We start from the raw sequence: 25,988 nt of genomic DNA on the forward strand, positions 1-25,988 counted from the left end.
GTGAGTCTGTAATATTATAGCCAACTGCTTTCAGCTTTGCTTGAGGCAGTTAACTAACCAAGGCATTTAGGAACTCTAGTAGTTTGCGTTTGATTACATCATAATAACAAACTAATTAGATTTTAAACCATATTATGTAAAGAAATTGATTTTGTCCCAATAAATTTAAATAATTAAATTTAAATATATGGCACACACAGCTGCTTTTTATTGTTTGATACATTCACATCAAAATGAAATAAAATTGTATAAAACTGATAAATATTAGAGATGCACCAATTGGGATTTGTTGTCAATTTCATGTCCTGGCCTTTTGTACAGCTTTGATCAGTCAATGCAGAGTAGCCATAAATCATCTTTTGGAACGGAGGCAGTTTGACAGTGTTTGAGTTCACTTTCTGTAGAGTAGAGTTTTACAAATACTTATTAGTTTGATTATTAAACTTGAATCCTGCATTTCTTCCTTGTTCAACCTCTTTCCATCTCCTGTCTGATTACTGTCACTAAAGGCCTCTACTTCAACAACAACTTTTTTTTAAAAATTACTTGTTCTCTTTCACCCTTTCGCAGCACATAATGAAGCACAAATATGTTTCATGGGGTGGTAAAAGTAGTTTTCTGTTAAACATAAACATAATACATAACATTAGTCAGAACCAGCTTCCACACTTTAAGAGTGTTGTTGTCAGCTGCACCTGCTAATGCTTACTATGGTCAGCTGCACCTGCTAATGCTTACTATGGTTGATTGATTGGGAAAAACTGATCATGAACCACATTGGTACCAAAGAAAAATGGCTAAAGTGAAAGTCCATCCGCCTGCAGCATTCAAACAGTCTAAAAATGATGATATCCATAAAACTGTGCTCTTATGGTACGTTCAAGTAAATCTTGTACACAGATTTGTTTAAATATAAAAACAGCTCCAAAGTAATTTAAATCTTTTTTTATTCTCAAATGTCTGAAGTGATAAAACCAATTAACAAAACTAATAAGGTACAAGAGTATTCAAATGCGTTGTTGATATTACAGTCAGAGTTCAGGAATTGTAAATGCACTTTTTTGATGTTGACCATCTTTCCTTTGTTCTTCTCTGCAGGACTGTGGCAGCAGAGGTCAGGAAGCAGATAGCTGGTCAGTATGGCGGCTCCCCGCAGCTCTTCAAAAACCTCAACGTTGGAACAACATCTAGCAACACAGTGAGTGATGTAAAGCTGTTTCCACCCAGCTGCTTTCAGCTGCATGCTTTTCTACACAAAGAGTAGATTGTAATTCAGTGTAGGTGGTCCACTTCGGCTAAAGTTGTGATTATGTGAAAGAGTCGACTTTCACTTTCACTATTTAGTATGATAAGGAGTGACAGTTGAATGACTTTGATATCATTGCTGCTGTAGTAATTTTATTGCTGCCTTGCCTAAGCTCTGACAGCTTGCTTGATAAAAGTGTAGTGCTGGGGCACCTGGTGGTCAGTGGCAGAGCAAATGCACCATATAGAGAGGCTGCAGTCCTTGACACAGCTGTCCCAGGTTCGATTCCTACTCCAGTGTTACTGCAAGTGAAGTCTACATGTCTATTCCCTGGAGAATATAGAATCTCATATTGTTTCTGAAATTTTAAAAGGGTTGTGAATATTTCCCAATGTAATGCATTTCATGATGGATAGCGATTAAAGGTAAAATAGATAAAGCAGAGCAGATTTAATGCACTCTGTTAGTACAAGTTCCCATCTTGAATCTTCTGACTGAGGTTTTAAACGGGTTAATTGCACTGAAAATAGATGAGTTTGAGTCTTCTTAAACTGTACAGTGTTGTTATGCTCTCAACCTGGAGAGGTTTGGGAAGGTGTGTTCCATAGTCAAAATCAAATGCATTTTTTTAGTTTCCCAACTGTCTGGAAAATGACTGGAGAAAACTTAGCTAATGTCATGGTGCCACTCTGCTAAAAATTGAGCTGATCCAAAAGCTAGAAGTGCTCTACAAAGCAAAAGTAACAAAAGAATGATTTCATACTTTGATTTTGTTGTTCCTTCACTCTACACATGGTGATAAACAACAAGTAAAATAATTCTTCCTTTCACTTTTTTTCCCTAAACTTTTTTCATTGTGTCTGCCCACCAGGTTCCACTCACAGAGGCAGTGGAACCAGTGGACTTTGAGGAGTATCTCATCACACACCCCCCCATTGTTGAGTCCGGTCCTCTCAGAGATCTGATTGAGTTTCCCCCTGATGACATCGAGGTCACCTACACACCCAGGGAATGTCGCACCGTTGTACCAGCTGTCCCTGAAGAAGGGTAAATAAAAGTTATTTAGCAACACATTTGAGTATAAAGCAGCAAATTTGCAATCAGTGCGGTGGACATGAACCAGAAAAACAACCGAAAATCACCTAAGGTTAGACATTTGTTGAAAAAAAACCTCATCAGTGGGACTGAATTGACATGGTCTGGTGATGTTTTTCTTTTCACCATCAGCAGAAGTAACAATTATGTGAGAAGTTCAAGTGCTAAATGATTGCCTTTGCCTTTATTTTTTAGTTTGAATAAGATTAAATAGTTAACTGATAAAACATACTACTGAGTTGAAATCATATAACTTCATAATTGTTTTTTTTTTCTGAAAGTATGTGTTTTCATGCTTACATCAAAACATTTGTAAAGTTTCTAACAAACAAATTAATGGAAGGTTTGATATATTGAGTAGGTCTATGGTAAATGATGCATTATTTTCATGCATAGCTATTCTAGCCTTACATCGCAATATTTTATGGGCTGTTACATTGAAACTTGGAAATGTGAAAGGTTCTGTCTTTTGTGTATTTGTTTGTAGCTATGCACTCTGATATTAAAATAATGCTTGTCTGATCGGTTTGCAGGGACACTGACACTCATGTCAGAGATTGTGTCAGGTCATACACAGAAGACTGGGCCATTGTTAACAGAAAGTAAGGCTTTCCTTATTAACTCTTTGCACCATTTCATTCCCATATTGGGTGATTTACTGTGTATGTTAACGGCTGCTTCCTCTTTCAGATATCATAAACTTGGCACTGGTTTTAACCCCAACACTCTGGACAAGCAGAAAGAACGTCAGAAAGGTTTACCTAAGCAAGTGTTTGAGGCCGATGAGATGCCAGACAGCAGCAGCTATCAGGACGACCAGGTACCAGCTTCCATCTCCCTATTGACAAGATGCAGTGAATCACATAAACTGTCCTTTCTCTTGCTCTTGTTCTTTACGTTTTATTCTAAGTGTTTCCTAAATGTGATCTTTGTTTTTAGGGTGCATTCACACCAGCCCCAACTAGTCCACTTTAATCACATTGTAGTTCATGTGCCTAGAAAGAGCTGTTTGTTTACGTAGGTGTGAATGTACAATTGAACTCTGATCCAGACCAAAAAACAAACTGCGGTCTGCCTACAATCCTGGGTCTTGGTTCAGTTGAAGTGAACTGTAGTGTTGTTTGAATGCATATGTGAATGCCAAATGGATTGGAGACTGCTCCAAAAGTAGGAAGTGGACTACAGTTATGATTTTGATTGTGTTTTTTTTTTAGGATGATCTGAAGAGGCGATCGATGTCTATAGATGACACTCCGCGTGGCAGCTGGGCCTGCAGCATCTTTGACTTGAAGAATTCCCTCCCAGACGCTCTTCTCCCTCACCTCCTCGACCGTGCTCCCAACGAGGAGATTGATCGGCACAATGAAGACCAGCGCAAGGCCAGCCGCCATCGCGAACTCTTTGCTTTACATCCCGCTCTTGATGAGGTAACAGCATTTTGAATTTTGATTCTCAAATTAACATCTTGTCTCTCAAAGCTTTTAGCTTTTAGTTTTGTGCATCACTCAATCCAAATAGGACTTAGATTTTTGTTTTAATAACTGATTACCAGTATAGTTTCTGGTGTTCAGCTGTGCTTTCTTTGTACATGTGCAGGAGGAGCCCATTGAGCGCCACTGTGTGCCTGAAGTACCTAAAGAGCACTTTGGCCAAAGGCTACTCGTCAAATGCTTGTCCTTGAAGTAAGTGGTGGAGAGGCTTTTTCAGGAAGAAAGAAAAGCTCTCTAGTTATATTTAACTGCTCCTTTTTGCTGACTCACATGTTTTTACTCCCCCTTTTGAAGGTTTGAGATCGAAATTGAACCCATATTTGCTAGTTTGGCCTTATACGATGTCAAGGAAAAGAGAAAGGTAAGCTGTTATGCTTTTTTCAGTTCCTTTCCTGGCCCTGAGTTGTGTGGTCACTTCTGCAAACCATTAAAATTGTTGGGAGGATAAAGGAAATCTGATGAGTGGACTATAAAAATTTATGCTGTGTTCTGTTAAGGTTTCAAGAATCTACAGTTGTTAAATCACACACTGGAATTATGTTACAGTAACAAACACTAGAGGGTAGCAGTGGCCTTGAGATGTAGCTCTCTCATATATATATATTGCCTCTCTTCTGGGCTCTATTGATTCACCAGGGGCTCATTTTTCTCTAAAACTACCATGTTTGTCAGCAACTGTGTGCAAGAAATCAAGAAGCAGTTACAAAACCATTGGCTAAAGATAAAATAATATTTTATTATTATTGTAGCGTATTTATTGTCATATGGATGCATTTTTTTTTGTCTAAAATAATCAAATTATAACTTATTTTCTGTTCCCTTTAGATATCCGAAAACTTTTTCTTTGACTTAAATTCGGAGCAGATGAAAGGAATGTTGCGTCCGCACATCCAGACGGCAGCCATCTCCACTCTGGCGCGCTCTGCCATTTTCTCCATCACCTATCCTTCCCAGGATATTTTCCTGGTCATCAAGGTGAAGCAGCTGTGCTATGATTTCCTTTGCATCAGTGATGAATTAAAAAATTCTGAACTACTTTTAATTCTTAAGAATTAAAAATGTTAGGGGTAATACTTTATGTTGATTATAACAGAGATGAAGTAAACAATATATTTGAAATACAACAATTACAACTAACTAGATGGTCTATGTAGTCACTAATAATAAAGTAAATTATTTAAATTTCTTTTCATGCCTTAGTAGTTCATAACAAACAAGTTTTTCTGGGATGTCTGGGAAAACATAGATTTTTATGCGTTTTGGCCTTTCATCCACACAAAAACTCAGTTTGATATTACTAAAAGCAATTATTTATCAGTGAAGATTTCATAAATGGTTTCCAAAGTGGAGATTTGAGAAAAATCAGTATTTGTTTTTTTTTTGTGTTTACATAAAATTAAAACTTAGTTTTAGGTTTGCACATATTACAGTCTGTGGCAAAGAATGCACCAGTGCAACCCCACTTGCTTTGGCACGATTCCCAATCAACATAGTTTTGTGTTTTATTAACTTTATATTCTAATATGGTATTTAAAAGTAGTTCAACCTATACTTCTGTCCACACAAACGCATCTCCTGGCCCCATGTTTAATTTGTAACAGGAAGTAGTGGTTGTTCTGAGGGATTCTGATTGGCTGATATAGATTTTAGCGTTGCACTATGCTGCCCCCTATAGGTTTGGTTTAACATGTTTAAAACATCGCTCAAGGAAATATTTGTACAGGTTTGTGTTGATGGAGCCTTTTCTGGGAAAAAAAAAAAGTGTGTGTGTATATGTATGTATGTGTATATATATATATATATATATATATATACACACATTAACCTGTTGTTTTTTTTTCTTTTCTTTTGTCAACAGCTAGAAAAGGTACTACAGCAAGGTGATATTGGAGAATGTGCAGAGCCTTACATGGTCTTCAAGGAATCAGATGCAGCCAAGGTACGATCAGTCGGAATTAGATCGAAAAATAAATGTTGAATTTTATATCTGAACTGAAGACATAATGTGCAGGTAATCCATATATTTACCTGGATTTCTTTTTTGATGGCTTGTTTTATCAAAAAATACAGTATTGGCATTTAAATTAACTAATGGGAGTGATGTAGTGCTTCAGGGATGGACCATAATTTGTGATGTGATTCTCTAATTAGTAAATTGCTAGTATGCTTCATTTAATATATTTTTTATAGAACAAAGAGAAGCTGGAGAAGCTCCGAAGTCAGTCAGAGCAATTCTGTCAGCGTCTGGGTCGCTACAGGATGCCTTTTGCATGGACCGCCATCCACCTGATGAACATTGTCAACAGCGCCGGCAGCCTGGAGAGAGATACCGAATTAGAGATGAGCCTTTCAGGTCTGAATAATAACTCAAACAAACATTGAAATGAAAACTACAGATGTGTAATTCCACAAAATGTTTACGTGTTTGCACTTAACTGGAGAGCGTTAGAAGCGCTGGCAGCCATGCATGAGCCTATTGGACCTGTCAATGTATTCCCACCCTTTGAAATCTTTATCTAAAAAAACCTTTCTGATAACAAATACGAAGAAAAGTCAGAGAAAATAAACATCCAACAAAAACATGCAGCTATATTGATCCCTGGAGTGTTACTTTGAGTTGTTTGTTCAGCCTTTGGTCCTGCAATGTTTTCTATTAGCTGCCTTAGTTGCTGGGCAGATTAGAAATAGCTAAGTTTGGAGTGCAGGGGTTAACCACAACCCATCTATGGAGGCCTTAGTTCTCAACGCAGCCGTCGCAGGTTCGATTTCTGGCCTGGTGACCTTTGCCGCATGTCCTCCCCCTTCTCTCATTACCCTCTTTCCTGTCAATTCACTATCAAATAAAGGCCACTAGAGCCAATAAAAACTTAAAAAAACATAGCTAAGTTTAAAAGGTTTTTTATTCTAGATTTTGTTTTTCTTTAATATTTAAAGAGAGAAAAGGCTCATGGTCAGAACGGAGGAACTCGAGCATCATGGGAAGGCGTTCCCTGGAGAGGACCACCAGTGGAGATGAATCCTGCAGTCTGACAGGATTTAGGCCTGCAACACTTACCATTACAAACTTCTTTAAACAGGTACAAGTTTATTCAGAAAACCCATTATCTTTCATTATGGTGTTTTAATTCATTTGCTTGCTTTCATGCTTCATGATAGGAAGGGGACAGGCTCAGTGATGAAGATTTGTTTAAGTTTCTGGCTGACATGAGGAGACCTTCTTCAGTCCTGAGGAGGCTCAGGCCCATAACAGGTTCTGACAACTCTTCAATGTGTCACCTTTTAGGACATTGGAAAAACAGAACAATATTGTTCAGTTTAGTTATTTATTTTTTCTTTCCTACCTTTTATCACCATAGCCCAGTTAAAGTTGGACATCTCCCCAGCTCCAGAGAACCCCCATTATTGCCTGACTCCTGACCTTACCCAGGTTAAACCTTACCCAGACAGCAGGGTGCGCCCCACCAGAGAGATCCTGGAATTTCCTGCCAGAGATGTCTATGTGCCAAACACCACGTACAGGTACACAAAAATAGTTTTTACTTCAAGAGTTTTCTTTAATTATGTCTGTCTCATCATTTTCAGGAGACCAATTAAATCTCTTCTCATCCATTTACCTTATTTTGAAAATGACTTGATTAATTGGGTCAGTTCACTGTTGAGGTAAACAACAGGAATGTTTAACTCATTCCTGTTGTTTTGTGAAGGTCACAGTTGCCAGAACACTGCACACACTGACAGCACCTGCATGCACAGACAGATTCGATCTGTGTACATAGTGGATGTTGTCCACCTGAATAAGGGCTATTTTTGTCAAGGTGACTTAGAAAACTAAATGTTACCAGACAGTAGCCCACAGGGCGCACTGTTGCCAGACTTGCTGGTTTGCATGTAAAAAGGTCTCCATCCAGTAGAGACTGATTTATCACATTCTATGATTGAAAGAAATTTTTTGTTTCTCAGGGTGAAGGGAGGAGGTGGGGGAAACTTTTGGTATTAGCATGTTTTAAAATTCTCTTCAAATCATACAACACAAAATTCGGACATGTAAAAGACTAAATACAACATGGCTGACTTCCCAGGATGTCTTCAAAAAGTCATGTCAATAACGATCAAACGTATTTAAATAGTTGACATTGATCAAAGATTACTTCCTGTATAGAAGCACAGGTTTTAGAAGTTTGTTTGTCTGGAGCAAACAAGCATGTTAGTACAATGTCAGAGTGCTAAGACAATACCAATAGCCTTATAGAAGTAGCATTATTATTGTTTTTAATCAAGTGAGTTGAATCACTACCATAAAATGTCCATTTAAATTGTACTTAGTGATGTACTTTAATTAAAAATAATTTAGACAAGGGGACTGCAGGCTTTACAATCTCAAGAGCCAATTTTGCCCTCAGTCCAGCAAAACAAAACATGTGAAGAGCCGCATATGTTACATGATGTTCTGAACAAAGAAATACAATTTTTAGTTTAAGAAGGAAAAACATGAAGTATTTTTGCTAGAGAGGACAGATATATCTTCTTCTATAATATCCTGATATTTGTTTGAAAAAAATAATAATAATAATAAAAAAACCCCACAAAGTTTCCAACCTATTCTTTACTGAAAATTTAGTGCAATTACAATAAAAAGAAAAAAAAAATCTATATTAAATTTTTTTTTTCTTTGTCATTTTAATCAAAGTTCTTATGAGCCTTTGTGGAAGATACAAAGAAGCCAATTGAGGCTACGACTCCAGGCTTCTGATTAGATATAATTAGAATGTCTTATTAGAATTTCTGAATTTTTAATTTTCTTTGAACAACTGCTCTTAAAGTGTTTTAATAAGATTAATCAAATATAGAAACACATGTTGACACTGATTTATTTATTTCCTCTTTCATAAATACAGTGGGATTGGATAGCATACAAACATTTTTGCCAGGAAGACACCAAGCATGACACATTTACAAAACAGGAATTTGTGCTGCACTAATGATGCGAGTCAATATGACCCAATAACAGTGGAGACTCAAACACACAATGTTAGCTAACAATGCCAGCATTAATCATTATCGCATGAACATATTTTAAATACTATACAGAATAAAAATAGAAAACTGACCTGACAATGATAAAAGGTAATCAGTGCACTGCCAAAGTTTGAATGATCAATAGTTTGCTGACAAAACCTTACCTTACCTATAAACCTGAGAGGTTGAAATGAGAGGATGGGGTGGTACAAAACAATAAAAAAAATCTAGAATGTCTACATACGAGTAAAACAAAAGCAGCCTGCACATTATAGTTATAGCAAATACCATTCCTATTGAAGCTTACATATTGTAATGTGCATGCATTATGTAATAAGACAATGACTATTCTGCCTATTACTTCAGACAACATGTTTCACATCATAAAGATAAAATACACTTCTAATAGTATACTTTGCCTAGAAGCTGAAATGTATTTGGGTTAATCTGATTGCACAATTTATGATTGAAATTCATTGAGACGTTTTCAACCCATGTAAGTCCCTGGGTATCTGGAACAGAATCTGGCTGCGATGTGGATCAATAGGTCCACTGATTGCAGATGTTGTGTAATAACCGTTCTAGTGTCCTTGGTGCATCAGATCCAATAGGTTAACAACCTACATGCCATTATTGAACCATTGCATCACATCTGTAAGTCCAAATAATGACATATTTCACCCAACAAAAGGTTAGAAGGCAAACTCAATCTTACTTCCCTTTCTGATGAAACTTTTAACTGAGTGTAGATCATAATGTAAAGACACAGAATAGCAATAGTATATGAACATCTGAGAGGTGTGAGGTTAGTTCCCACTATCTGTTAATGCACGTAAGCTGATTTTGCTCATCTTGAGGTAATATGAAGGCCCTGTGCCAGGCCGCCATTGAATGCCCTTCCTCCTCACAGACCGTCCTTTTGTTCTCAAAGAGAAATACTTTCCATTTAGGTTGGTTTCACTGCACGCACTCTGCCACCATCCTCCTGCAAATGCATGAAACAACAGTTGTATCAACACAAACTCTGCAACTAATTTCTACAATTTCTGCCATGAGAGATACAGCACCTGTGCAGTTGCGCGTAGTACAGTCAGAGCTGCAGCCGCTGTCGTTGTTCTTGTCTTTTGTGGAGAATCTCGATCCGGTTAGGTTGGTCATTGCGTCAGGTAGGTCCCCTGCCAAATGGCTGACGTGAAGGGTGTAGTCCTCGGAGGGACCTTCCAATGAAAAGCTGTACTCAGCCCAATGCTTTTCCTCCTTCCAGTCCTCCACGTCAATTCGCAGGATGTAATTTCCCAGTTGGCTGATGGTGTGTATTTTCTTTAGGCCCAGCCAGAAGTCCTCTGTAGGAAACAGCAGTCAACAAATTGATCCATTCTGAACTGCCTATATGTGAAAGAAACTTCTCTGAAATGTAAAACACTTTGAAATGCAGCATGATTGGTCTTAATTGTGAAAAGGAAAGCTGCAAAACTTTCTAATCGCTCAGATTCTACAAGTGTACTCACGCTCTAGGTTTCCAAAGCCTTTTTGATACATTTCCCATGTTTGGTCAAAATCCACTGTACTATCAACTCTTTGCTGAATGACAGTGAAACCGTGATCTATAGAAGAAAAACAGAAATGTACAGTTCCGTATTATATCATATTAAGACATCTCTATAGAAGGTAAAAATAAGTTTTCTGTTTTATTTACCTGAACTCATTTCACAGTAAGCATAAAATGGCTCAGATTGGTTTGGTTTGACAGCATAGACTCCACTCTTTGTTTCTCCTCTGGTAAATAACTCACTGCAGTCTGCAGGAATGTCTGCAACATATTCATAAGTGAAGACAGATTATAACCAGTTGATCTAAAATTAATCAATATTTTTATCTAATGACACATTTTAGACAGTTACCACGTGTTTCTGTTCCAGTGGAGTTTATTTGCAGATATTCAAACATGTCAGTGGCTGAATGGTCTGAATCTATTGCCTTATCAATAGTTTGCTGGAAGCTGTTGAAGCTAAGCTGCAGAGAAAAGAAAACACAAGTATTTTCTATTTTGACAGAATTTGTCTACATCATGTTTTTCAAGGTGCAGTGTGTTGTGTAGGTTGCTTTATATTCCACATCTACCTTTTCCTCCAGATTTTTAATCTTGATTTTCTGGTGGTCCAGCTGATCATGCTGCTCCTTCACTGCTTTTAGAAGGCTGGTGATTGTTTTCTCTTGTGCTTCAATTACCTCCTAGAAAATATTTGATTCATGCATAATTTCCACATTATTATTAATAAAATTCTAATGTGGTATTTAAAAAAAAAGTTATTTAATGTTCCACTGTTGAACAAAAAACCAGATATTCTGATATACTTTGACAAAAAGTATGAGGAATGTGAAATGCAATGCCAAAATAGTTTCATTATGAATAGAATACTGTTACTGTTATGTCTTCATTTATAATCCATACCAACTTCCTACTTTTGAACATTCAGCATTAAAGTTTTATGGAACATCTACATGGGTATCACAACATGTATTTCAGTGAAACCAGTTGTAGAGAAAGGCTTTTAATTTAGCTTTTCGTGGAGTTCTATAATCTCTATCTCCTCACCTTAAGGGTTGTAATTTCGCTGAGCTGGTCTGCGGGGATCATGCTGTCCGACAATCCCTTCAGCCTCTCCTCCAGGCTTCCCACCTTGCTCTGCAGCTGCGTGCGCTCCTGCAGGATGGTGTTGATCTTGGTGTTGATTTCCATGGATAGGTTTCTGATCTCCTCATTGTTGACCTTCAAGATATTGGTAGTCTTCTTGAGTTCCTCCTCTTCCTCTTTGATTTCGGATGTGACCACCGATAGCTGGTAAAAGGAACGGTCGAAAATGTTGAGCTTTTGGAAGATGTCATTGATTTGGGCTTTGGTCTTGTGGACAAACTCTCGCAAACTCTGGCCGAGTTGGAGGAGCCCGTTGGCCAGGAGGCGGACGTCATCCAGCATGGCAAAGCGGGATTTTGCTTCGGTTGGAGTCGCCTCTGTGGTGAGAGCCTCTGAGGGCAGGGTGGGGGGCTCCCTCCTGGGCGAGGTGTCCAGATGGAACGCAGCAGTCGAACCAGCTAACAGCAGAAACAGGCAAAACAGCTTCATTGTGATTTTCCTCCTCCGATCCTTAAATGTGTAAGCTGTTTCTAACGTTGCTTTCACTACTTTTTAACTCTATTCTTCCTGCCTGTGCTTACCACCAAGTCTCCTTTACTGTTAAAAATGATTAGAGAGCAGCAGGCGGTGCTGCGTTATATACCCACTGTAGAGGCGGGGGGGATTAGCTGATCATTAAACCCTACTATGTTTTTAGCTTTGTCTCCCACCTCCTCCCAAATCCCCCTCGAGCCCTCCCTCTCCCAAACAAACAAATCACAGTAGTGTGCAAATGACATGTGCCCCCCACCCCTTCTCTACTAACCATCTAACCCCAATCCCCTCTGTATACCACACCCTACCCTACTCTCCATCTGTGGTGCGGCACTTTAGCTGATCAGCAGAAAGCCAACAATGGCTATCTCTGTTTTTGATGGATCGTCAGCCTAATCAATCTCAAACCTTATAACCCTGCACACACTTTGCTCAGATTGATAATGCTGTTTGTAATTAATTCTCCGAGGTTTGATTTAGCGTGGTGCTGATTCAGCCCAGCCAGACTCTCTCTCTGTCTCTTTTGCTGCTTCTCTCTTTTTTATTTTGTGGCGAGGGCAGAAGACTCTACATCTGTGCTTCTGTGTATGAATTAGTGTGAACAATTTGGACGGGGTCTACACTTGTTTGTGGTTTTATTGTGTGGTCTGTATTTTTATTTTAAATAAAATTTGTGCACCAGGATGGATATAATTAGGACAGTCTTGGGAGCTGCATGATAACCTTTGTAAAAAACACCACAGTTTGATATTTTTGTTTGTGAAAAAAAAAATTAAGTAGGAGTTTCATGGTCTAATTTCTTTAATTTAAAAGTTAGCTAAGTTCTATTTATACTTGTGCTTGAATGTATTTTACAGCTATCAATTACTTATTGATTGCTGTTATCAATCAATCAATAATTCACAACCGCATTGTCTTAAAACACTTCCTATACAAGTGGGAGCAAGAAGGATAAAAAGTCTTTTCTAAACCTGCCGTTTTCTCAATAATTACAAAATATTTTTTCATACTTGTATACATTAAATTAACAATATGTTAAGTTTAAAACATGACATTCTCCTCAATATTGTCTCAGAAGTGTATAAGACTTAATCATTTTTAGCTTATGAAGTGTTTTGAATTGATTTATAGGTGAGCATTTTTTTAACTCTTCATCCAAATTGTTCTATCGTTTTACTCCGTGCACCAAAATGCATTTACTTTAAAGTGGTATGTTTTTTTACTTTTGAAATCATACTTCTTTCTGTTTTTTTTATCACTTTATCTTGATAAAGTGATAAATTGTAAATTAATTGGCAATAATCTCTTTAAGTTAACCAAGTCCCTTAGTTTTAAGACATTTGATTTTATTAGTATGCTTTCTATAGTATTATCTATGACAGTTTTAACTTTAATACATTTACTTAAGCAAAAACCTAGAATAAACACTTGAAATGTATTCCAATATGCTGCTAGTTGCTTCAAAACTTAATTAATTTTTTTTTATAATCTAATATAAGGAAAAAGAATTGTAATCAGACGTGATGTGCGGTACTCATTGATTTTACACACTGACACACTTATGCTTGTATACATATGTGCATGAAGACCAAAAAAAACAAAAAAACATTGCTAATTAATGACAGATGCTTAGATTCGGGATGCTGCATCTGCCTGTTGATGTCCCTGTTTGGAGTGAATATGTCTGCAGGGAATAGTGGTTTTATCATTAAAAAGATTCCACCACAGTCAATGCAGTGTGCTTACTTTTAAATAGCAAATAGTAAAAGGAAAATTGTGTCATTTTGTGCTCTTTTCGAGTGGTTTCATTGGTTGATTTGGTCAATTAAAGCTTGAGTTGGCGAAGCATCTTTTACCACACTGCTGAATTGAGTAATTGTGATTACACTGGCACATAACTTTTTTTTAAATTATTATTATTTTTAGAAAATGCAAGAGATAAAATCTTTTTCTTGTTGATCATGGAATGCTGGCGCTTTGAGCAAGCCCCCTTGCTATTTGCTCAAAACCAGTTTTTGGCTCTCATAATAAAGTAAAGGTTTCACAAAGTTTGCCCATACCAATAACCATCATTGTGTGGTCAGTTTTTTATATTCACTTTGGTGCTGGGAGGCAAAGTTCAGCAGAAAGCAGCTGATTCCAGAGAAGCTTCAGCCTACAGACACGAGCTGCTGGGGCAAAAAATAATGCACTTCTGTACCCCCATATCGTAAACAATCCCAGTGGTGGATTCCTAAATCTCAGGCATAGTGATGCAACAAACCAAATAGTTTATCTGCACTGACTAATTTATTGCAGCGCTCTGCCGCTATGCACTCTGGCAGTGACAGTACATCTTAAAATCCCGCACAGCCATCTTGATGAGCTCTTGTGTTATTTGTGATTTTGAGGCTGGATCACCTCAGTTCCCAGTAATGAAGAATTGATTAAAAACTTTTTTTCTTCTTCTTCTGGCGACCAAAAGCTGGATAAATGTGCCAAGAATCTGATCATCAGCTCAAATCTGGTTCTAGTTTATTATTTTCCACTGGACCATAAAGGTTAGTATAACAAAAGACTTGAGAACTTAAATTTAAGTAGGTCTAGTGGAGTCTTCGTGTCTGGAGCTGACAAGCCGTTCACACACTCGTGCTCCATTGCAAATTCAAATGTTGATTGTTGTTTTTTTTTTTTTTCAGCGAAAAGGACTGGCAAAGCAAAGTTTACTTTCCTTTGTGTACTTATTAACTTAAGTGAATCTGAAGAGATGAATGGACCAATCATGGTTGACTCTATTTGCCCTTATTGATAGCTTAACTTTGCCACAGCAAAATTATGTCGAAGTCTACTGCAGTTCAAGGTCAATGACCTACTTCAAAGCAGCCACGGCTGTTGCTCATGTAAGAGGAATATTTTAGAGAAAATAAGTAAAATTGTAGTTATGAGACAGAGATTCCCACACTCCTGGTTGTGGTTCCAGCTGTTGTCTCTGTGGGTCGATCCCCCCCAGGACTGATTACGTGATTGTGGTTAGCCAGCAAACCCCAAGCTATTTTACACTTCCTATAGTGGGGCCCCCTTTTTCTCCCCCACTGTGTCACAACCAGCCTTTGTGACTCAACTGAAGCTTTAGTTTTGCTTCCAGTGATTGTTACATATTTTGCCACTTACTGTTTTTTTTTTTTTTTTGTCAAGTAGGCAGAGAAAAAAGGAAAATTACAGTAGTTTCCAGGCTAACAAATGTAGAATTAAAAGATACAAAAATGTAGGTTTAATATTTTATTTTCTGCTTTGTAGAAATGTAGCTGAATGATAGTTTTCCTGAGGATTATTCGTCTACTGTACATCGACATTTTGACAGGCCGAGCCTCCCGTATTTGCCAATCAGAGCATGGCTTATGCAACAGTGTGACCTTTGGCCTTACATCAATCAATTCTTGAATTCTTTTGTTACATTTTAAGATAAATGGGTCAAGCACTCCCTAAAAGTGCCTGTTTTTCCTTGAAAGTAAAAGCTAGCATAAACTCTTGTCACTTTTTTGAATAAAATTGTTTTTCCTAATACTGTTGGCTAAATTCTGGGTTGTGTTTGCCTTTAGGGTTATGTTTTTGGATAGAGAAATTAAAATAAAACTAAGATATTACTGTAAAAAAAAAAAAAAAAAAAAAAATCGTGATCCAGTATTTTTGCACAACTTACATACTTGAAATGCATTTTTCTTTAATGAACTTATGGTGACTCTTGGGTTCTGTGTAAATTACTGTCTAATGTGCTGGATTCTTTCCTTTCAGGAATCTGCTGTATGTTAACCCTCAGAGTCTTAACTTTGCCAACCGGCAGGGCTCTGCTCGCAACATCACAGTCAAAGTGCAATTTATGAATGGAGAGGATCCAAGCAATGCAATGCCGGTATGCCATTATCTAAAAGAATAGTTAAGCCACTCCAGAGAATGTTACATTTGATTAATTATGACAGTGTTGTTAAGTTGGGAATTTTGCTTTTTTGCGAAGCTCTTGGCTTTTATACTTATTGTTGTGACATTATTGCTTCTTATCCTTCAGGTCATATTTGGGAAGTCAAGTTGTGCAGATTTTTATAAAGAGGCCTACACTGCAGTTGTGTACCACAACAGGTGAGTGTGTTAATCTAAAAAGATTCCGAACCTTTTATTTTTAATTGCAGTATCATGATTGTTTTGCTCCCAGTGTCTTCATCACAGCCTGAAACGGTGCTTAACAAAAAAGAGCAGACAAAGAAATAGACTGTTTAACTGAAGTGTGCGGTTCTTTTAAATAAGAATTGTTACATCTGAAAAGTTTGCTCTATTGTGGCTGTATTTAAGCCTGTTTGACCTAAGTTCTGCCCAGTAATTTTCAGTAGCAATAAAAAAAGAATAAATTTCGTCTTTTTCTGAACTGAAATAATTTTGTCCATGAGAAATGAGAGCCCAGCTATGACCTCTTTTAAACATTTCCCTTCCAGTCAGTTCCAGTGTATTTGTTGATACTGAATGCTTGTTGTAGTGTTTGGTTGGTTCTGAGCTTGGGCCTGCAGAGAGTTTCCTCCTTTGGGACCTTAAAGAATTCAGCAGAAGTTAATTGTGACATGTTATATAACTGGTCTTTTTTCATCACATAGCGACCTCAATTTATTTGTTGACTTTAAATAAAATTGATTGAGATATAAATGACAGATTTGTTAAGAAAATTCATTTGTGGGTTGACCAGTAAAGTAGAGTTGAATCTGTGAGTGGCCCCTGGGAAAACCTGGTAAGTCCTTTCTGCTACAGCCAATCAACATAATAGGCTGTTAACTTTTGTTTTGTGTTAATGAGTATGACGATTGATTTTTTATATATTGGTAAATTAATCAATTTATTCATGCAGCAAACAAGGGCCTCTCTACTGCAGTACTATAAATGTCAAAAATGAATGAATGATCGACTAACAATATTTTTGTAAGTTGACAATGTCAAGTGTCCAACATACACTTTTTTAAAGACATTTTAACATTTGTCCTTAATGTCTGAAGATCCCCTGACTTCCATGATGAGGTGAAGATCAAGTTGCCTGCCTCCCTTTCAGACCACCACCACATTCTCTTCACGTTTTACCACGTCAGCTGCCAGCAGAAGCAGAACACACCACTGGAGACCCCTGTGGGGTACACGGTAGGTGAAACCACAACAGTACTCTTAAAAACACGGATCTCATGCTTGAACGAATGCAAGTTTACACCTAGTGATGAAAAAAATCCATGTATGTTTTCCTTCTGCAGTGGATCCCCATGTTACAGAATGGCCGTCTGAGAACAGGACACTTCTGCCTGCCTGTATCTCTTGAAAAGCCACCACAGTCCTACTCTGTTCTCTCTCCAGATGTAAGATCTGCTAAAATAGTGTGTTATTTCTTACATATAAATATAGTAAACACAGTAAGGTTGTATGCAATGTCCTGTTAAACCTAATAGCATGTTTATAGGTCTCACAGTGAGTGTGACATTAAATGAACACAATCTATGTGATGTCAGCCAATTCCAATTAAAGGTGAAAGTTTAACCTCTTTAATAGATATTATTTTATATCTTCTTTCTTCAGAGATTTTTGTAGATATGAGTAAATCTTTAAAAAGTGAGAAACCCATATTAAAAGTGCATGAATATTAAAATGCCTTAAAAAGAAATGATACAGATCTCTAATCATCTCCAACAAGAGTTTATTTTTAGCTGCGTTGCTGTTATGTACCTTTGACTGGCCTTCAGTTATAATCTCTTATAGAATGAACAGATCTCATTTGTTCACTCTTTCCCATCCCAATATTTTCTCTGTTATATTTCAGGTTCCCCTCCCAGGAATGAAGTGGGTAGACAACCATCGAGGAGTGTTTAATGTGGAACTGGCGGCTGTTTCAACTATCCACACACAGGTAAAATTACTTCATGCTGCACCTTCAGAAAATCTAGTGGAGTTTAGTAACTTTTTCAGATTAACTCTCTCACCCTCTCATTTGTTTGTTTTATCTGCTTATATTTTGACGTAGGTTATTAATAAGTACAAAATAACTCCTCTGAATAAAGAACTACTTCTTTGTTTGCTGGCATAACTTTTGCATCGGTAATCATTTTGAATTAAAAAGAAATTGAAGTCTTGTTTTTCCATTTTAACTCCATAATTCCTTCCCAATACTACTTTAATAATACCTAAGTGTTACCTTGCCAGCAATTTACTGAGGTCTACTCCATCTCCGGATCAGCTGCTGTTTGGAGACTTGACTGTGGGGCTTAGAAGCCGCACTGCAGCTAATGTGCTCATAAATCACTGCTCTTGGGAGAGATTGGAGTTGTTAGATTCCCACATGTTCTTGTGGTAAAGTTCGTTTTTCAGTTTTCACTCGATGAGTCAACTTTAAAACATGGATATTATTGTACAACTTGTATTTAAATTGTTTCAGGTACTATTTGAGAAGCACTAGTCAGAAATTTTGATCAGGAAGTTTGTAAAGCTCTGACCTGTTGATTCTATTTTTTTTCCTATTTTCTCTTCTTTAAATAACAAAATACTTTATTTTTACTTTATTGTGGAATTGAAACAATGATTCATGAAAAACAGCCCAAAGATTATATTACACAATTTTTTTTACAGTAGATTAAAAGTCAACCTGTCTATGAGAGTGACAACCTCAGTGACAACTTCCACACTGTAGGATGCTGTTTTCACAATTTGGTTGAGCTTCAAGTACAGTGCATTCACTGATTGGGAAAACATCAGATTTTTATACTCCATCTGGAGAATCACCAATTAAAAATAGCCAAACAATAAATTGCCTAATTGTTGGTGCATCTCCAGTTACCCATTTGTTTTTTCCTTTTTTTCATTATCTTTTTTTGTCAATTTATTACCAATACATCCGCAAACCATTTCTCATGCTTGTCCCCCTCTCTTTCAGGACCAGTACCTGGACAAGTTTTTTGCCTTGGTGCATGCCCTGGATGAGCATGTGTTTCCGGTCAGGATTGGAGATATGCGCATCATGGAAAACAACCTTGAGACCGAGCTGAAGTCCAGCATCGCAGCACTCAACTCTGCTCAGCTGGAGCCGGTGGTTCGATTCCTTCACCTTCTTCTTGACAAATTGGTGCTGCTCGTAGTTCGGCCGCCAGTCATCGCTGGACAGATCGGTATGATTCTGGATTACATGTGTTCTGAACACTGAAAGAGATGGCCACGTTGAATGAATGGTACTTTTCTGTTCCGGTGCATTCGGTTTTACAGTGAAAGCTCTAATGCTTTGTGTGTTTCAGTGAATCTAGGTCAAGCATCCTTCGAGGTAATGGCATCTGTAGTGAACCGACTTCACAAGTACCTGGACACCAGCCAGGACATGCATGGCCGCAACAGCCTGCTGTCCTCTTACATCCACTACGTCTTCCGCTTACCCAGCACAGATCCCAACTCGCCATCACCAGGTATTTTACAGCCAACACTTTTAATTTTACGCCATCCTTATTCCTGATCTTTTTTTCACCTTGTTTTGTTAACTGGATTGATTTTCCGGCTCACCCTCACTGCTCGTCTTTTACCAGACCCGCCTGCCTTAATTTCTCTTTCATTTCTTTTTTTTTTTTTTTTACCTATTGACTTTTTCCCTCCTTCCACATCCATTTTGTCTTCTGCCTGCCCAACACAGACAACAACTCATCTTCAACAGGTATATATGATCCATTACTCTACAATGTAATATGCAGTTTTTCACGTAAATATTGTCATCTCTTCACCTAAGACTATTTTAATTTTGATTTTTCTGTTTTTTAAGACACATTTTTAAATCCAGCTCCATATCAAGTGCTCACGGAAAAATTGTGAAAAATCCATCCACTTGTTTTTTTGACGGTTTCCTCCTGATCGACTTTGTTTGAAATATTGTTTTTCTTTCATATTTGAATGTATATGCATCATAGGTTCATTGGAAAATTTCTTTATTTGTAATTAAAATGTTTTAATGGGGGTATTATGTATTTTCCAAGCAAACGGTGCCATTTTATACCACAGTCAGTGTGACCTTATTATAAAATTGCTGTATATATCTAAAACAAGTTAAAAGAAATTTGACTTTATATCATAGCTGTACCTGACTCCTTGAAATTGGCTTCTGTCTCTTTAAGAACCTCCTAACCTTTCTGACACTCCCCTTTCATCATATCATCACAATTTGTCTCTATGCCGCTGACAACTGCTCTTTGGAACATTGTAGTTTGTATAATAATCTCAGTTTACTTGCTGTTCCACCAGGTGTCAAAATAAGTTGATTTTGCATAAAACCCCCTTTTCTTTGTAGATTTAAGTGATGGAAAGTATGGATTACTGACTTGAAAAATGTCTATCGAGCTTTATTAGAATTTATAGACTTGCATCCTTATGGTTTGCTGTGGTGCCACCTCCTCACACACCCTACTCGTCACATCCAATGTCTCCCTTTGTGCTATGTTGTAGGTCCTGGAGGGTTGGGCGGTTCGGTTCACTACGCCACCATGGCTCGCTCAGCTGTTCGACCAGCCAGCCTCAACCTCAGTCGCTCCCGTAGCCTGAGCAACAGTAACCCTGACATATCCGGTACGCCCACCTCTCCCGACGATGAAGTTCGCTCCATAATCGGAAGCAAGGTAAGAGGGTCAAAAATGGCTTTAACTTCTTTCATATGTCAGGTTTCTTAGACAGTATAGAGGAGGAACCCTTAATAAAAATGTTACATTGCTGCTAAATACTATGGTTAATTACTTAGCATTTTTACAGTCTAATAACTCATTGATTAGGGAAATAGCCTGACCCCAAAAGGTAGGTGAAATGGATCTATACTTCCTAACCTACATGACGCTGAGGCCTCCATGTGTACCATGACCCAGCTGGGATGTTGTCACCATGTGAGCTGTATGGCTAATCCGCAAACATAAAATTGAACATCTTATCTCTAACCGTTGTAACAACAACCTGTCACTGACAGACACATCTAAAAAGCTTACAGAGCCTCTTCTTTCACACATATCAGTAAATATTGTCAGTGACATATTTTTAAAGCAATGACAAATGGTTCCATTCATGTTTTTATTGGATTTCTTTGGTATTTTATTTCATTGTATTTATCTGTTCTCATGCATTTTGACTTGTATCATTTGATATTTCCCACTTTAAACCTTTTTTTTTTACTCAGTGAGTGAATGATTGAATGTGCTTTTTTAACAGTCTTGCTTTCTTGTAACCATTGTGATGGATGCAGCCCTTTATTGATAAATCTCCCACTTTCTGCTAATATTTAACTAAACCTCGTTTTATTTGTGCTCATAGTGAAAGGGATATGAAGTACATTTATGAAGTACATTTCAGCCTTGCTTCTCTGTGGTGATGATTTTAATCTTAATTTACTGACAGTTAACCTTTTTGGGGGCCTTTGGCATCTTCCGGCAGTCATGACTTTTGAACCTCTTTAACTTGTCATTATTCCTTCCCTCCTCCTTCCCCCCCGTGCTGCTCGCTTGTTCCCTTGCCTCCTGCCTGCCTTGTGTCCTTTGACCTTGGCACCCATAGGGCTTAGACCGCTCCAACTCGTGGGTGCACACCATGGGCTGTAGTGCCCCCTGGGGATCCAGCCCTGGGTCCGCTCCAGAAACCATGCAGGTGGTTTTATGAATGCCCCGTCCTTCACTTTGCCTCACTACAAGAACAACCTTATTCACACTGAATGGATACTGGAATATTTGAAGTTTTGGTCTATTGTTGTTGCTGATGGTCACAGAAAAGTGCTGATAAATACATTGTAGTTTCAAACTCTGTTATAAAATGCTTACAACATTCTTAAGTCACATTACTTTCATTGTCAACCACTGTTTACTACATATGACAAAACTAAGGAGTCTAAAACTGTAGAGGTCCAAAAGTGCCATATTTAATGAATAGCTAAAACATGTGTAAAATATTCCATAGAAAATAGAACCGGAGAAAGTAAAATACCTTGCAGCAATGCTACTGGAGATTATTAGCTGGCGTTTGCAAAGCAGCCAATCCAGGAGCGCCATTTGTTTTCCTTGGTGCTGATTGGCTGTACGTCCATGAGCCAAAATAAGGTAGAATGTGGATGTTTTTGCATGGTAGTATGAAGACAGTTTCCACTGTGCGTTTTAAATCATATTAACATATATTTGGTGATTGAAATATTAAAATAGGCTGTCATATGCTTATGACTTAGAGATGGTGTTAAGTCTTCACAGATTTTAGCTATTCATGTACGGTTCCCTAATGCCCACAACTACCACCATTATGGTCAAATACAGATATATAGTTAATTTAAACTGTAGGTCAATTTAGCAATCTAGTTTTATTGAAAATAGTTATCCAAGTTTGCAATGACTTTAGTATGATTTACAAGAACAGAACAAAACAAAAAAGTTATTTCCCTTGAAATTTTATATATTTATATTGAAAATGTCCATACATTGAGAGCAACATGGAACCCAAGTCATATTACTTGTTTATGTGTACAAGCTTGGCCTATAAAGTTTATTCTTATTCTAAATAATTTAATTTTCTTTTAAATTATATAATATGAGGCATATAGGTCTAGAATCTAAAGGGTCTTAAAAATGGACTCAAAGACTTCAGTCAAACGTCTTGAAATTTGCAGAATCCTTGTAAGTATTTCATGGTCATAGATTACAAGACATTATGAATTAATTCTTTTATGTCTGCTTTACTCATCAAATGCAGTGGATGGAGTCAGTACTGCTTTGGTCAGATATAACTGGTGTAAAGTTAACATTCTGTGCAAATGACTAAATCAGATGTGAAGAATCTAAATGAGAGTCACACTGACCTTCATGGTTCACTGCAGCAATAGCCTAGAAACATAGGATGGTTTCTAACTTTAGTGAATAAATTTTATATGGAATTAGTTGCATTATTTATTATATATTTATTTATGTTATTATTTTCATGATTGTTATTTTTTATTAAAATGTAAATTATTTACTCATTTAAATGTTCATTTATGACATTGTGACACTTTTGGCACTCCATATAAAAAGTCATGTATAATGTTTAAAAGCGACATAAAAGACCAATACTTTAGAATATTACAGCATTTTCCTAATCTTTAAACCACAATCCTTCCATGATTTCACTCATGGGAGTCACAGCCGCCTCCATGACCTCCCTTTCATCCTAGACCTTGTTCAAAAATGGCATTAATATTTGTTTTCAGTGATCCGACAATAAATCGACATCTCAGGACGTGAAATCAGACCATATTCAAAAGTGTTGAGATTATTTTAGCTGTATTGATGTGATGTACTAACGTCTTACTACATGGTTACATTGGGTTGTTATAACAGAACATGTTTGTGTCCCATACATACACATTTCATTTTAACAAAGTTTTTGCATTCATGTGGCTGTTATACATTGTTTGCCACATGAAAAATTAAGTTCAACATATTAGATATAAATATTGTAATTTTTGCGGTACTTGCTGAAAAGGAACAAACTATCACCCACTAATGAAGTAAAAAAGGAAAACTTATTTTTTTTTGTTTTGTTTGGAATGTATGGATTATTCCAATAAAAATATGAAGGAATTATTTTTATTTAACCATTCATTTTAGAAAAGGCTAACAATAATAAGTGAGATAAATTGTTAATTTCTCATAATTTTTGATGAATTGTGATTGGATCACTGAAGACTCATGTTGCTGCCAATTATGAAAAAGGTTTCAGATATCAACACTCTTTGCTTCTCGCATCTAATGCCTCTCTTTTTCTTCTTTTACTTGCATGAAAATCATGTAGACTCAGATATCCAAAAGCCAGTTTTGATTTGGGACTAGAATTCTCCATTTCTTTCTTTTCATTATTTCATCATTGGTCTTAATACAATAATTAGACATTGCTCAAAAATTTAACAGAAACATGATCTTCCAACTATAAAGATTTCATTCACATTGTTTTTTTGATGGGGAAGAAAAAGAGTAGTGTTAGAATTTATCTCAATCGTCATGCCAGTTTGTTGTTCGCTCTCTGTCTCCTTTCCTTCACTTGCATGACTCGACTCGCCCTATATTTTTTATTCACTTTGTTTATTAAGATTTTTGTATTGGTGAGTGTGAATGTGTATCAACTCATGTGAGCTTCTTGCCACACATTTTCATCTAAGGTTTAGTCCTGTTTCATTTCAAGTTTTATATGACATAGGGATTGTTACTTAAAATGTTCACCTAATAAGACTCCGAAGGTAGTATTGTGTTTGTTTATGAAATTATAAGTACTCTATTTTACCCACTAAATTTGCCTCAGAAAATTATTCATACCCCTTTAACTTTTCCACAATTTATCATATGCAACCACAAACATCACTGTATTTTATCCCTCTTTACTCTGATGCTCCAAATTAAACCCAGTGCAACCTCCTGCTTTCATTAGTCACCAAATTATTTAACACTTGTCCACCAGGATATAATTTAATCTCAGTATAAATGCAGCTGTTCTGTAAATACCTTAGACATTTGTTAGAAAACATCAGTGACCAAATGGCATCATGAAGCCTGAGGTATAGAACAGATAGTCCAGAGCACAGCATTGGAATATTTTAAGGCACTATTAGATTATAAAACAATATCCCAAGCTTTAGACATTCCAAGAACCCACAATCCAAAATTTCAATAATATGCCACAAAGACGTAAAGCGACACACTGGTGGGACAATAGGGGCCAGTTGGGCAGCTGCCCCCAATTGGACTGCTGTTGGTGCCTTGGCACCCACCCCTCTTCCTAAACATAGCAACATTTAAGTAGGGTCTTGAGGTGTGAGACAATAGACCTTGCAGGCGTTGGTGAAGCACCATGCAGTGCTGCCCCCTGCCATTTGGTCAATGGTGTATTCACACCTGACACATTTGGTCTGCTTTAAACAAACCACAGGTCATGTCCCCCATTCATCTGGACCTTTTGGGCAGGTGTGAATACACTCAACTCAAATGAGCTCTGGTGTGGCTTGCTTCTGTTGTGAATAGGCCTGTCACGATAACAAATTTAGCTGAGTGATTAATTGTCTAAAAAATGATTGCGATATACGATAATATTGTTCCAAGACCTTTTGACACTGATTTAATGGAAATGACGTAATAATGCATGCGATTTCCTGCCATAGATAGATACATTTTATTTTCAAAAGAACACATAATACTGGAACTGATAAACTAAATAAACAAAACAACCAAAAACAAAAATAAAATGGATTCTCAGTCTCCATTAACAAAAAACGTACTTGAATAAAAACTAAACAACATAAAGCCAAAGTGGAAATAAATACTGCATTCAACCAAAAGAGTACAGATTATGAAGTCTTTATACTATATTGCCCTTCAGTAATCACTAGATTTAAATAGAGAAGATGGGCACATTCGACTACCTGATGCAGTAGTTCATACTACACAATTTTCTTGCCCCTATTTTCCCCTTACGACAATCTTGGATCGTTGGCCAATCTAAGATTGTCGCTGGTGATTTTGTAACCGATCATCCTGTAGTGTATGGTGTGTGGACTTGTAGATCGTCGTGGCCGCTCCGATCTAAATCAGGGGTTTTCCCCGACTGGGAGTTTAACTCTGAATGTGACAAGTAGCCAATCAGAAAGCACGGATTCTCCTCTGTGCTTTCTGAGGGAAAATTATGAAGGGAATCCCAAACAGCTGACATGGTGCAACCCGAAGTCCAGGGGACATTGGAGATGATATGTGGAAACAACATTAATATTTATTTAACATTTTGTACAAAGAATATAGAAAGGACAAGGAGAGGAGTTGGAGCCAAATTGCTACCGCAGTTGATAAACCCGGTAACTTTTCAGCTGTTCTTCGTTAACGTGACATAAATAGGTTCTAATGATTTTCATTCAGTCAGGATTTTACGCTGAATCTAGCCACATGCATCACAGGTAGATTCTAGTAAAGCA

At 37.2% G+C, this 25,988-nt stretch overlaps 2 protein-coding genes across 6 annotated transcripts in view; one reads left to right on the forward strand and one right to left on the reverse strand.

Moving 5' to 3' along the window:
* Positions 1–25,988, forward strand: part of dock7 (dedicator of cytokinesis 7) — a 49,972-nt gene that overhangs the window by 2,534 nt on the left and 21,450 nt on the right. For all 5 annotated transcript variants that reach the window (XM_088004831.1, XM_088004832.1, XM_088004833.1 and 2 more), the window contains exons 2-22: positions 1,099–1,198; positions 2,118–2,293; positions 2,875–2,943; positions 3,032–3,161; positions 3,556–3,768; positions 3,938–4,023; positions 4,126–4,192; positions 4,657–4,806; positions 5,690–5,770; positions 6,022–6,184; positions 6,766–6,908; positions 6,988–7,081; positions 7,188–7,350; positions 15,788–15,905; positions 16,059–16,129; positions 17,029–17,167; positions 17,275–17,376; positions 17,835–17,921; positions 18,942–19,173; positions 19,297–19,461; positions 20,486–20,655. In XM_088004831.1, the coding sequence (XP_087860957.1) occupies positions 1,099–1,198; positions 2,118–2,293; positions 2,875–2,943; positions 3,032–3,161; positions 3,556–3,768; positions 3,938–4,023; positions 4,126–4,192; positions 4,657–4,806; positions 5,690–5,770; positions 6,022–6,184; positions 6,766–6,908; positions 6,988–7,081; positions 7,188–7,350; positions 15,788–15,905; positions 16,059–16,129; positions 17,029–17,167; positions 17,275–17,376; positions 17,835–17,921; positions 18,942–19,173; positions 19,297–19,461; positions 20,486–20,655 (2,719 nt within the window). The remainder of the gene's footprint in view (positions 1–1,098; positions 1,199–2,117; positions 2,294–2,874; positions 2,944–3,031; positions 3,162–3,555; positions 3,769–3,937; positions 4,024–4,125; positions 4,193–4,656; positions 4,807–5,689; positions 5,771–6,021; positions 6,185–6,765; positions 6,909–6,987; positions 7,082–7,187; positions 7,351–15,787; positions 15,906–16,058; positions 16,130–17,028; positions 17,168–17,274; positions 17,377–17,834; positions 17,922–18,941; positions 19,174–19,296; positions 19,462–20,485; positions 20,656–25,988) is intronic.
* Positions 8,688–12,120, reverse strand: angptl3 (angiopoietin like 3). The gene is made up of 7 exons (XM_014989741.2): positions 11,444–12,120; positions 10,969–11,079; positions 10,749–10,860; positions 10,544–10,657; positions 10,356–10,451; positions 9,915–10,190; positions 8,688–9,832 (listed from the first exon to the last, which is right to left on the reverse strand). Exons 1-7 carry the CDS (start codon positions 11,969–11,971, stop codon positions 9,654–9,656), a joined length of 1,416 nt encoding a protein of 471 aa, XP_014845227.1. The 5' UTR covers positions 11,972–12,120; the 3' UTR covers positions 8,688–9,653.

The sequence above is a fragment of the Poecilia mexicana genome, unplaced genomic scaffold, assembly GCF_051168715.1.
Source record: "Poecilia mexicana isolate PSO_F unplaced genomic scaffold, ASM5116871v1 scaffold_4, whole genome shotgun sequence".
Lineage (NCBI taxonomy): Eukaryota > Metazoa > Chordata > Actinopteri > Cyprinodontiformes > Poeciliidae > Poecilia > Poecilia mexicana.

What these genes read in the sequence shown, in the direction of transcription:
- angptl3 (XM_014989741.2), bottom strand. Translation starts at nt 11,971, where the DNA reads ATGAAGCTGTTTTGCCTGTTTCTGCTGTTAGCTGGTTCGACTGCTGCG. An exon ending in AGGCTTTGGAAACCTAGAGC is followed by an intron (nt 10,191 to 10,355) that starts GTGAGTACACTT and finishes TGTTTCCTACAG; the next exon opens with AGGACTTCTGGCTGGGCCTA. An exon ending in TACTACGCGCAACTGCACAG is followed by an intron (nt 9,833 to 9,914) that starts GTGCTGTATCTC and finishes ATGCATTTGCAG; the next exon opens with GAGGATGGTGGCAGAGTGCG.